The sequence below is a fragment of the Triturus cristatus genome, chromosome 2_1 (genome assembly GCF_964204655.1).
Source record: "Triturus cristatus chromosome 2_1, aTriCri1.1, whole genome shotgun sequence".
Classification (NCBI taxonomy): domain Eukaryota; kingdom Metazoa; phylum Chordata; class Amphibia; order Caudata; family Salamandridae; genus Triturus; species Triturus cristatus.
The window spans coordinates 376574845-376587863 of NC_140581.1; the positions used below are offsets into that span (position 1 = coordinate 376574845).

A 13019-nucleotide genomic window follows, 5' to 3' on the forward strand; every position below is an offset into this window, starting at 1 on the left:
ACAGCCGGGCGCCCCCACGGCACCTCTGCCCCGAGCCGCCTAGAAGTCGATACGCCCTTATTAACGGGTCTGTACTTAAATCTGGCAGCCGACACCCGTGTCTGAAGCCAGTCAGTAGTTCTATTGCCTCATTTTCCAATAGGAGCAAGACGCTCCCAGCAGAATAGTGCCTGCCTCCTTTAGGCTGCCATCGGGGCCCGGCCCAGGCATCCCAGATACCCACACTAAGGGCGAGTCCGCCCTAGGGAGCTTTGGTGCCCCGATATTCGCGCTTGCGTGACGAAACTTAGTGCTTTACACAGCCACCCAATACATAAGAGCTTGCGGCTCGCCAAACTAGTGTGCAGCAAGGACACTACCGAGGTACATTCCTTCTGGTCATTGGTTAACTAGAGGCCCCTTGCAAACTCATGGATGGGGATTATGTCGAAGAGGAGTCCCTACAGGTCCTCCCCCTAGATGATGAATTCTGAGAGGCACTGGATGCCTCCATCCATAAGGTGGTCGCGGCGGCCATGTGCCCCTTTAAACGACGCCTTATGGAAATCGCCTATGCATACGCCGACAACCCCCTTCCAAGGGGCACCCCCTTACCCACGCCCCCAAGCGCAAATCTGAGTCAGCCATCAATTTTGGCACCTTAGAACGCCTGAAAAAGGCCTTTCTCGCACGCCCTTCTCTTGACCACCCCTGTTGCACTGAGCAAGGTTCCCCTCTTGTCCCCACAGGGCGGGGTGACGAAGGTGATAAGTCCCCCAGTGAGTCCACGGAAGAAGCGGGCCCCTCCAGGTCCTGGCACCCCCCTGCGAGCAGCAGAGACGGCCCTTGGGCCATGCTGGTCCACGGAATGGACCCCTGGGTATAGGGTCGCCCAATTTCTCAGGAAACCCTTGGAATATGAGGTTAGAGCCTGCCTTAAGGCGGAATGCCCACATCCCGCCCTCATAGTTAAGGTGGTGGTCATGCCTGAGATCGATCCCAGAATGGCCATGTTGCTGCACAAATACATCCGTGACCCCAAGAAAGGGATAGATAGGTCCTGGAGGGCATGTCAGGACAAACTCCTGGACGCCTGTGGCCCACTTATCAAGATCCTGGACCTTGCTGAGGAGGCTAAGGCTTCCAATTCCCTCCTCTCTCTGGAGTCCGTGTCAGGCTGGGCTTAGCGTGCCATAGTATTACTGGGCAACGCCAATTACGCCCTCTCCATGTAGAGGCGGTGCTCCATACTTTTAAAAGTTGACCCCAAACTTGGGGACCTCGCTTCCTCAGAGGCAGGCACAGTGGCTCAGGGGGGGGTGAGAGGAGGGGGGAGAGGGGGAGGAGGGGGGATCTCTTCTGGGAGCCGTTTGTCAAGGAAATGAGAAAATTCGTGGCCACGTTTACCACCTTAGACAAGGCGAAGGCCTCCATAAAGAGGGTCTTCCACCCGAAGATTTGGTCAGGCCAGTTGTGGCAGGGGGTGCTCGGCTGGCCGCTTCTACACCCAAGCCCCTGCCAGGAGCTTCTAGAAAACACAGGAGCAGCCCAAGTAGGGAGAGTTCTTCCAATACAGAAGAAATACAGGGGTCGAGGCTCCAGGGGCAACGCCAGAGGCCACTTCCAGACCCAATCAGGTAAAAATCTACCTTTCCCCCCCCCCGAGTTGCATTTTGGGGGCAGTTTGCCGTTATTCGAGCACAATTGGGAGGCAATTACCTCAGATTCATAGGTTCTACAAACCATCCGGGGGTTTCGTATAGAATTCTATGGGTGCTCGGTTCAGGAGGTTCGCCTGCGCCCTCTCTTTTTTGCCGAAGCCCAAACCACCCTGGTGGACAAAGAGGTACCGGATTTTGCAAAGGAGCGATAACCCATGCCTCCCTCCACCCTCGGGGTAACCTTTTTTTTGGTGGCAAGACAGATGGGAGGGGGGGGGGGTGACAACAGGTTATAAACCTAAAGGAGTTCAACAGCTGGTTGATTTCCGCCATTTCAAAATGGAGGGAATCCACCTGCTGCACGACCTCCTGCACCAAGACGAATGGATAGTGCGTCTAGACTTAAAGGAGGCGTACTTTGTGGTCTCGATCACCACCCCTCACCGTCATTTTCTTTAATTCCTGTGGAAGGGTCAGGTATACGAGTTCGCTACCCTCCCTTCGGAATATCCTCCACGCCTTGGTGCTTCACCAAGGTCCTCAAACCAGTGGTGGAGTACCTCCGATCTCGAGTCAGGTCCAGGACAATTTCGTATCCTGCATTTGACAGGCATCCCAAACTGTGGGTGGTGCGCTGTTTAAAGGCTTACGAAAGTATGACAGAAGAGCAACGCCCTCATGGGGAGAACCACTTATTGATTTCTCTCAGGAAACCTTTCAAAACGGTCTCTTCACCCACCATAGCTAGATGGATCAGATAGGTCATGCAATAGGCGGGCATTAACATCTCGCACTTTGGCGCCCACTCAGTCAGGAGAGTGATGGCTTCCAAGGCGTTTTCACTCGTGGCCCGCTGCGAGGACATAATGCCACGGACTGGTCTTCAGATTTCATTTTCAAAAGATTCTATTCCGTGCACATGGCCTCCCTGGTGGTTGACAAGCTTTGAATGAGCATAATCCTTGCCTCCGGTCCTGCTATAGAATGAAAAATTTCCTAGTGCACATGAAGGAAAGTTTCAATTCTATTAAGGACATGGAGGCGAGGATTATTCCCGCCCGGAGTTTCCTGAGGTTATCAGTCACCTATTCCCACCCAGTCTAAGGGAGCCGGGGCGAGGACGGTGTTCCGGGTCGAGGTTAAGAATAAGTATGCTCTTAAGTTGGCTTACAATACTTTATTGACCAGTGTTAGAGTTCCTAATACAGCACTGTGCACGGATATCTATGGTTGTGCTTTGCTTGCCTTGACAATGGCTTTAAGTAATCCCAGGATGTACAAGTTCAGGTTCATCTCTGTTTTCCTCTGGCTTCTTGAAGGCTCAGAACCTGCTAAGACTGATTAGCGGAATTCGATGACAGGCAGAATGTCGCAGTCAAGAAAGAGGATGTATCCCCGGAGTCCAGTGCTTTTCAGGGAGCTCGGGACTGCTAATTGGTTCACCTTCTTGTTGACCTTTCCCTGGGATCCATGGGAAAGATAGTTTTTTATGTTGAAGTTAAACACTGCTGGAGTTGGAAATAAAGAAAGTAGAGCATAATCCTTGCCTCCGTGATCTTAATATAATTGAAACTTTCCTTCATGTGTACTAGGAAATTTTTCATTCTACATCAAAGATTTCAATTGTATTTATTTGCAAATTAATTAGATTCAGGCTTATTTTTATTGGTCTTTACATACAATGAACAAGCATTAAAAATGCAATAGGTCTCGCCTTTCATTAAGTTAAAGCCATTTGCTTTGCTAAAAATCTAACATCCAAAACAATGAGGGTCCAATATGTGTGCACTGAAGAATATAAAATTGATACAATAATACTGAACGTATATATTCCACTCCACCTCCAGTGGCCCACCGTAAAAAAAACACTCTGGTACAAACAATATATCAATGTATGGAAGGAGTGGACAAGTACTCTGTCAATAATAAATTATTGTAGTCCAAAGAAATTATTTTCTGAAGTCCAAGAAATTTCTTGGACTTCAGAAAATAATTTCTTTGGACTACAATAATTTATTGTTGACAGAGTACTTGTCCACTCCTTCCATACATTGATATACCATTTGCTTTGCTATACAATACCATTAGCAAAGCAAATGGCTTTAACTTAATCAAGGCGAGACCTATTGCATTTTCAATGCTCTGTCCTTTATGGACTGCAGTGTCTGTAGTTAAGGCTCTAGAAACGATTGTGTAATTCACTTGACCTCAATGAGGTATATCTACAGTGCATAACATGCACAACACAGCACACTGTGCAGAGGCAGCCACTCACCTTATGGGCAACAGTACACTGTGCAGGGGCAGCCACTCACCGTATGGGCAACACGGTATACTGTGCAGGGGCAGCCACTCACCCTATGGGCAACACTGTATACTCTGCTGTGTCAGCAAGGTGCAGCCAGTCACTTCACGTACAACACTGCACACGGTGCAGTGAAAGCCACTCATCCCGTTGACTGTATACTGTGCTTGGTCAGCACGTTGCAGTTATCCACTACATCCACAATACTGCAGAATGTAGAGGGAAAGGAGGCTTCAACCATTCAGCCCACACATAACACTGTACATAGTGCAAATAGCAAGGCGCAGCCACTCACTCCATGCACAACACTGCACACTGATGGGGCATTAACGCGTGGTTACCTCCCCCCACACGCACACAATACTGCACCCTGTGCAGGAGCGGCAATTCAAATTAAGCCAACACTGCACCCTCCCTCAGCACAATACTGCAGAATGTGGAGGAACAGGAGTGTTGGGCAGCAAGCTGAAGGCACCTACCACAGGCACAGCACTGCACCATTTGCCTCATGCACAGCACTGCACAATACACAGGGGCAGCATGCTGCAGGCACCCACCCCAGGCACAGCACTGCAACGTTTGCAGGGTCTCCATTCGCCTCATGCACAGCACTGCACAATACAAAGGGGCAACGCGAGGGGTACAGGGGTAAAGACAACACAAACAACGGGAGGGGGGCGGGAAGAAATTGAACACGGACAATGGGAGGTGGGGGTCTGGAAAGGCAACACAAACTACTACGGGGAGGGGGTCAGAGCAAAGTGAACACGGATAACAGGAGGGAGCAAAGTAAACAGGGACAGATAGCAGCAGAGCTCGCAACAGGAAAGTTACAATGCAAGCTGAGGCATGATGTGGTGAGTCTCAAGGCCGGCACTATCCAGCATGGTGCTACCTGCAGCTTACATTCGGGACTTCGAGGAGCTGCTACTGCGTCCGCCACCTGCCAGGAGGTGGCAGAGTACTACCCTTAGCTTCCACAGTAGGAACGGGTTGGACGTGGGCGCCTGCTAATATATTGAGCGCGGCGCTCATGTTAAAGTTAAAGTGCGGTGCCCGGGTGCGGGATGGGGGGTCTTTAAGCCACGGCCACCACTGTTGACTGTGTCAACAGAAATGCACCAGGGCGCAATGCTAGCGCCTTATTGAAAAGAAAATTAAACAAGCATTTGCAATGCAATAGGTCTCGCATTTACAGGAGTTTAAGCTATTGGCATTGTAAATGACAATGCCTTTTAGTTATGTTTTAAAAACGAAAACAAAAATAAAAGGCATTGTCATTTACAATGTCAGTAGCTCAAACTCGTGTAAATGCGAGACCTATTGCATTGCAAATGCTTGTATTACTGTACGTGTGAAGACATTATGTAGGCTAAAAGCGAAAAAACAGCAAAAGAAAAAGGTCAGCAATAGCAAAGCAATGACCTCTCTTTAACTGTCACTCACATCCCGTCGCATGTAGCACACGTCAGCAGCTGAACGGCTTTGTGACGCTTACATCACAAACAGAAGCTGTTAGACATCTCATTTTACCTACCTCTCAAGGATAAAAGTCCAAGAGGGCCATGCTAAGATTTAGACTGAGACCTCTGCACCAGCTCAGGAGGTTACATTAACCTCCTGAGCTTTCCTGAATCAACTGAAAAATCCCCAGGCCCTGAGGTTTTAGTTAAAACAAACTAATTTATAACTTAGTGGGCACTCTTTCAAAAACAAAAACACGCAACTTAATGTGCTCTGTTTTAACAAAGAGGTTGTCTGTTGCCGTGCTCGTCTTGGAAAATAAGGCTGCATGTTCTTTGTACAACATGAAAAACTCCATCTACTGAAGATTTAAATACACATTCCTAATTAACACTCGGAAATGTAATGTTAAAATTGCTTATGTGGTGTGCTTATTTAGGCTACTGTTTGCAATAATACTGTTTAAAAATTGAGTCACTGTATAATACACAAACAGCATTTAGTTAGCGCTTTTTGCTACATGATTTATACCAGCTCCATGTCAAGTAAATTCCCCACTATTGGGTTACTTTACGTTTGGTTGCGTTGACAGTGGCTGGTCTGTGGTTGCCTAGCACAATTACCTTGTGGGTTAAATAGGAGTGGTTCATTGTGCGGGGGCTTTGTCTGGGATGCGCAGGTATCGGAAATTAATCCAGCAGATAATGGGAAGCCAAGTGTGGTTAGTGCAGAGAGGGTGTAATGTTAGCCCAGAGGCTAAAGGCTGTTGAAAGTCTTGTGGCTGCATCTTGGACTCCATCATTGCAGGTCAGGCAGCCTTTTCTATATTCTGAAGAATAGTTAATCTCATATTTAAAGTCAGTGGAGGACAACATTTTGGAGAGTTCTTTTAAAGTGGTTGGGAGAGAAAGGGGGCATGAACTGCGATCATAATGTTTTTTTCTTTTTCATGGTCTGCCTTGACAGCGCAGCTATCACCAGACAATTATGTGAGCATCTTTGGAGAGGGGTTTCGGCTCCATCCACATGTTGGGAGGCAAAAGTACATGGCCTGCCCTGTTCCCGTCACCATGTGACGCTTGCACAAAACACTTTTCTCTCCTTATATTAAAACTCAGTTGTCAACAGGTTGCTTGACATGCTTTCCTGCAACATTCAATGTGCCATGCATGCTTTTACTTTCCAATCAGCCCGGGAAAATGGTGGCCGTTCTTTGAAAGGAAATAGGTCTCGCATTTACAAGAGTTTGCCCTATCAGCATTGTAAATTAAAATGCTTTTTATTAAACAAATAATTATAATTAATTATAAAAAACACATAAATAAAAGGCACTGTCATTTACAATGCCAATAGCTTAAACTCTGATAAATCCGAGACCTATACCATTGCAAATCCTTGTTTTTTATAGGGATTCGGCCTCAAACGTCTGTGAAGAATGAGCGTCAGGATATAAAGTCATTTATGTTATTTTGCGTTATTTTAGGAGTGCCACAGTCCCAGGCAGCTTATGGGATACAGCAAAGCCGGCCACGTGACAAATTAATCATTTTACATTTGTATTTTTGTAACCGCGTGAGGTAGAACATAAGACTAAACCGAAAGCGTTGAAAGGAAAAGCACTACGTAGGAAGGGCAGACAAAATAACAGATTATCTCGGTGCTTTACCTTTGCGAAGGTGATGGTGTCCAGAGGCACAGCTCCCTTGGTATGCAGAGCATCGCTACTTTTCAAACATAGCACAAATAAAAGTAGCGCGAGAGCCGCAGCGGCACCTCTGCCTGACGCAGCCATGGCGAGAATGGATCACATGAGCGGATCGATGCCTGCGGAGTGAGAGGATGGGCAGCACGCGTATATCCTGGCTGAGCTTTCAGCACCACCAATGCAGTGCTAGTTAGTGCCAAACATTAAACTTAATTACTAGAAATGTTAATACCGTTAAGAAAACCGCGATGAGCTAGTTTTGTAATATGAAATAACAGATACGGAATTTACACATTTTATTTTCGTACTATACGTAACCAAATGGCTGATATAAAAACATACTTTATACAGAAATTGATACTGTAATTACTTACTGGAAATTTCCAGATTTTTTTCGTTAATTGAACATTTTTTAGCATACGTGAACAAGTATTTTCAATTCGATCAAAGACACTGAGGTGAGGATGCCTTCTCTTCTTTGCTTTATTTGAATAACAGTTTTGTAACATAACCATAGAGAAATAAATGTACAGACGGTCACTGACGAGATACATGGAGAACAAGCACTGAAATACAAGCGCGGCCCGCGGCCGTGAAAGTAAATTGTGAGAGGGGGAGCAGGAGGTGAGCCCGCGAGTGGTGCGTGCGCACGCGCTGGGGATAGCAGTCTGCTCTTTTTCGAAGCACATGCTCGTGCTTGTGGCACGCCCCGCAAGGTGTATGCTGCCACAAGCACGAGTATGTGCTTCGAAAAAGGCAGAACGACGGCTAAAGGTCTCCTATGCAGCACATGCACACTGCGTAGGCGAGACCTAAAAAGGTTGACATATACTACGGCCCCTCACATCGCATGCCGCCTCTTCAGAGCAGTGAAACATCAGGCATGTGGGGCTAGTTTAAAAAACAAACCTCACCAGAGAAATGAAAGGTGCATCAGCCATTGTTGAAGATAATCACGGTAATACCAAAAAAAAGTGCTTAGCGGCTAATTAAAAGACACGGTCTCCCGCCGCAAGTAAAAGATCCAATCCCGGTGGGCAGGGCCAAAAAGCAGACAGGCTGGCAACCAGGAGGGATTAAAATCCCTCCGGTGCAATCATTACACTGTGTTTTGCATAATTGATGATGACAAACCACACGCACGAATGAAAATTGCAGGCGGAGCAGAGACATGACGTCTGGAACCGTATTGATTCCAAGAAGCCCTTGCATGGCGAGAGCAACGCATGCGCGCTGCTAACGGCAGGCGAGACCTAAAAAGCAGTAACATGTAGCTATAAAAATGCTCTGTGTTTTTTCAATGTGCTATTTTTTTTTTTTTTTAATAAATCTTTGAGTTTTTGAATTATTTAGCATTACCCGACCCACGGTGCCCAAGATCCTGGTGGTTGCCCACCATGAAAGACCTGGGTCATCAACAATATAAGTATCTCTTTTAGTTGTTTACTGAATCTGGCATAAAATTTCGAGGGAATTCCATCGAGCCCGCTTGCTTTACCCGAGGGAAGGCTATTAATTGATAACAGTATTTCGATCCATTGCGGCGCCTCAGCCAAGCTATCTCTGTCGGTTTGGGAGAGCTGAGCCCACATAAACATCTACATGAGCCCCCTCGCAGCCATCGCACGCCAACACAACCTAAACATCATTTCCTACGCCGACGACACCCAGCTGATCCTCTCCCTCACCAACGACCCCGCCACCGCCAGAGCCAACCTCCAGGAAGGAATGAAAGACGTCGCGGAATGGATGAAGCTCAGCCGTCTGAAACTGAACTCAGACAAGACGAAGTCCTCATCCTGGGACCATCCCCCTCTGCCTGAGACGACTCCTGGTGGCCCCCTGCCCTGGGCACCGCCCCCAAGCCAACGGACCATGCACGCAACCTGGGCTTCATCCTGGACTCCTCCCTCACGATGACCAAGCAAGTCAACGCCGTCTCGTCATCCTGTTTCAACACTCTGCGCATGCTCCGAAAGATCTTCCGGTGGATCCCCATCGAAACCAGGAAGACGGTCGCCCAGGCCCTCGTCACCAGCCGACTGGACTACGGGAACACCCTCTACGCAGGAACCACAGCCAAACTCCAGAAAAGACTCCAGCGCATACAGAACACTTCTGCACGACTCATCCTGGACATCCTCCACCACAGCCACATCTCCGCCCATCTGAAAGACCTGCACTGGCTCCCCGTCAGCAAGAGGATCACGTTCAGACTCCTCACCCACGCACACAAAGCTCTCCACGACATGGGCCCCAAATACCTCAACAGCCGCCTTACATTCTACACACCCACCCGCCAGCTCCGTTCCGCCAGCCTCGCTCTCGCCACTGTCCCACGCGTCCGCAAAGCCACCGCCGGAGGAAGATCCTTCTCCTACCTGGCGGCCAAGACATGGAACTCCCTCCCCACCCACCTACGGCTGACCCAGGACCATCTCTCCTTCAGGAAACAACTCAAGACCTGGCTGTTCGAGCTATAGCGCCCCCACCCCCCCCCCCCAGCGCCTTGAGACCCTAACAGGTGAGTAGTGCGCTTTACAAATCTGTTGATTGAAAATTAAATAGGTCTCGCCTTTGATTAAGTTAAAGCCATTTGCTTTGCTAATGGTATTATATAGCAAGGCAAATGGCTTTAACTTAATAAAAGGCGAGACCTATTGCATTTTTAATGCTGGTTATTTACTGATACAGGATGGAAGAGAAACATACTGGCGAGAGAGAGCAACACAGAGCCCATTGGGGCTGGGGTGGTAGAAGCACCATGAGGGCACAGCTGCACAACACATACACTCTCGTGGAATGCTTAACAAAAAAAGAAACCTAGTAGTTCCCTAAAAGTGAGCAGTGGAAGGACAAGACAGACAGAGGTCCTTGTATAGCTATTGGAATAACAGCATAATTAGCCCAACTGTGAAGTCAGACTTAGGTCAGCTCTGAAATGCTTCAGACGATAATGGCAAAATTAACAAAAATAAAAGCATCACATTCACACTTGTAAACTTTTATGGGAAATGTTTTGTTCTTATAATCCTCTGCCCCCCCCCCCCTTTTACTAAGGGCTTTAAACACAATTTGATTAGATGTAATCTGCATACTAATAAGGGTTGTTTAAAAGAATAAATTGTTGCCCCCTAGAGACAAAACATCTTTCAAAAAAATAATTAAATGTTACTTGTTAAAAATGTGCTCTGGGCTCATGCTCACATATAAAGTTTCTATAGTGTATATGAATATCCAAAAAACTCACATTAAAAAAAGTGTTTGCTTTATAAACGTTTTGCAGGACAGCTTGCAAGACTAAATTGAGAATTATTATTAAAATTACCTTTCGCAGATCTTCAGATGAGTTCCCATAATCTGTTTCTCCATCTTCACCATCAGACTCCGTCATCTTTGCTGTATTTCCACATAAAACAAAAACTAATATTTGAATTTGTACTGGAATCATGCTTTTCCAACAAGCTAGGTTTACTTACACAATATTCATCAGCAGGACTATAAAAACAAACCAAATAAATCCCATTTCTAATGATAGCTTCTCATAAACTGAAAGGAGTACCTCCACAACTGAACATACTCTGGTGCAAATCAATGCAGATTATCAACAGAATGAGCTACTATACTGAACTCCAAGTTCTTCAACATTGATATATTTTCATCAACGCACAGGAAGTTAACATGATTTTAGCTCTCAAAATATGAAAAGGCTCTGGCTAACCTTTTATTTTGGGCAAAAGAGTTGATAGTAAGTTGATGCAGTTAACTTGGAACATTCTTTACCTAAAATGGGAACTAAACCACAGCTCCAATTTGTGCTTTTTAATTTGTCACTAAGCTAGTGAGTGCCCTGGCCATAATTTCAGTCATATGCTTCGTTACCTGCATAGCAGACTTATATCCTGACTTTTTCGATAAGTGCTCAATATAATTTTGTGAGTTACTGACCCAAAAAAGTGTACGGAAATCAGGTGGAATGTTGTCAAACCAAGGAGGTACTCCTTTTACGATGGGCAACTAAGATCTTTATGGGAAGCCCTGGCACTATGAACTACAGGTGATAGCTAATTATATAAATGAGCTAAAGGACTTTTTACCAGCCTCCAAGGTTGGGAAGGCTACCTATAGGTTACGCAGTCGGTCACGACTAGAACACTTCAATTTCACCAGAACGAGTTCTGTGTAGCATGGTTGTGGTACACATGAATGGATAAGGAAAGCCAGGGGTGGAGGTGAGAGGCTCCATGAAAGTTTTTGGATCACTGGGCCACTGCTGTTATTCTGGTATGTTGTGCTGGGGCCCAAGGATGAGTTTTATATGACTCGTCTGGCAAACATATCTAATATTTACCACTAGTTCTGTGATGCACCAGTAAATACAATATTGGCTCTACAAAGTGCTTCATTTCTGGCTCTCATTTTCAATGACGGACTGCAAGGTTGGACAACCTGCTGGGCTGAAGCCTTAGCTGCCCAGTGTGCAGTTGGAGCGTTCAGAACCACAAAACCCATGACCCAAACAACATCACCACCTAGTGAGGTCAGTGGTTCAGCAACCTTACCACACTTCTCCTGCCCAATTAAATGGAGACCGGGTACAGTTGCTGGTGCCCTGGCAGGGCACATTTTGTTGTTTACAAAATCATTACTGGTCAGTTTAGTCTTAAACAGAGCTAGATGAAATAGTGGATCAGCATCCACCAGGATTATCCCTAGGAGAACTAATTTTTAGGGCTCTCCTATCAGAAGCACACAGCTGAGGTCAAAATGTACTAGTGGTGGGGACACCCAATGGGTTGAGACACCCACTGAAACCAAAGGCCTCACTAGTCCTCTCTCTTATCTGGACTTCACCTTTAGAGCTCAACCATGGCAGCTAATAACAATATATGCAGAACCGCACGGCCAAGTGAGATGCAACAAACTGTTTTGAAATCTGGGTAACCTTCCCAGGCCAAAAGAGAAAAAAATGGACCTCATACCAATTATCTAGAAACAGACTTTGCCCTGGGGGATGAGTGGTATGGGAGCGTTAAATGGCACTGGACAGGTGTTGCTGGCTTATCAAGTCAAAGATGGGTAAATTTTCTACCTTACAACACAGGTGATGCTGGTCTGTGGTCCTGATTCTTTTGCATTTCCCTGGTGCAGCTGGACTTCAGGGGGACCCTTTATCACCAGGGCAGTCTTGGTTCATTGTGGTGAACTTCACACATATTCACTGGTTAGCTAGACCTTGTGATGACCTTTATGGGATAAAACCAGCTGTTCACCCTTAAAGGCAATTTAGTTCTCCCTCTCGGACAGGCCAGCTTCTGATCACAAGACCAAACCTTATTCAGCATTCAAGCTTATTCATACTCTGCACAAGAGTTACCCAGCGCCACCTTCTTGCAATGGTTGTGCTCTGTACTGGTGCACGGAGTCCCTTGAAATAGAACAATGTACAGCACACTGGCTCAAGAGGACCAGTGTTAATGCCTCTTCAACATCAAAGACTGAAAGCATGAGTCCACGAAAGTTCAGCATTTTTCAAGGCTCTTTGATTGCAGACAAGTACATATCTCTCCTTTGTTTCCTGATCTCACAGTTTTCTGGAGCAAGGAACTACTGGCTATATTATTCTATCAGCAGGGATGTGGAATTCCTATAGCCCAACGCCCAGGGCATATTGTTTGGGGTCAAAGTCAACAGGTTTTCATGTGTATTTTGTTCTTGGGACAAGAAGGCCCAACCCCCTGCAGCACAAACCCTTTGGCTGACAGTTTGCAGTACCACATTATGGATCAGTAAAGGGCACTGTCTGCAGTTAAGGTAATATTTTTGCCCATATGTTAATGCTGTTTAAACTTGTGTTTATGGTTCATTAATTGAAAGCATTTATTTAGGGTGAGCACTCAAAGTA

At 46.4% G+C, this 13019-nt stretch overlaps 1 protein-coding gene across 9 annotated transcripts in view; it reads right to left on the reverse strand.

Moving 5' to 3' along the window:
* MIER3 (MIER family member 3) overlaps nucleotides 1–13019 on the reverse strand; it is a 242296-nt gene that overhangs the window by 201732 nt on the left and 27545 nt on the right. For all 9 annotated transcript variants that reach the window (XM_085631370.1, XM_085631374.1, XM_085631376.1 and 6 more), the window contains one exon: nucleotides 10443–10513. In XM_085631370.1, coding sequence (XP_085487496.1) covers nucleotides 10443–10513 — 71 coding nt within the window. The remainder of the gene's footprint in view (nucleotides 1–10442; nucleotides 10514–13019) is intronic.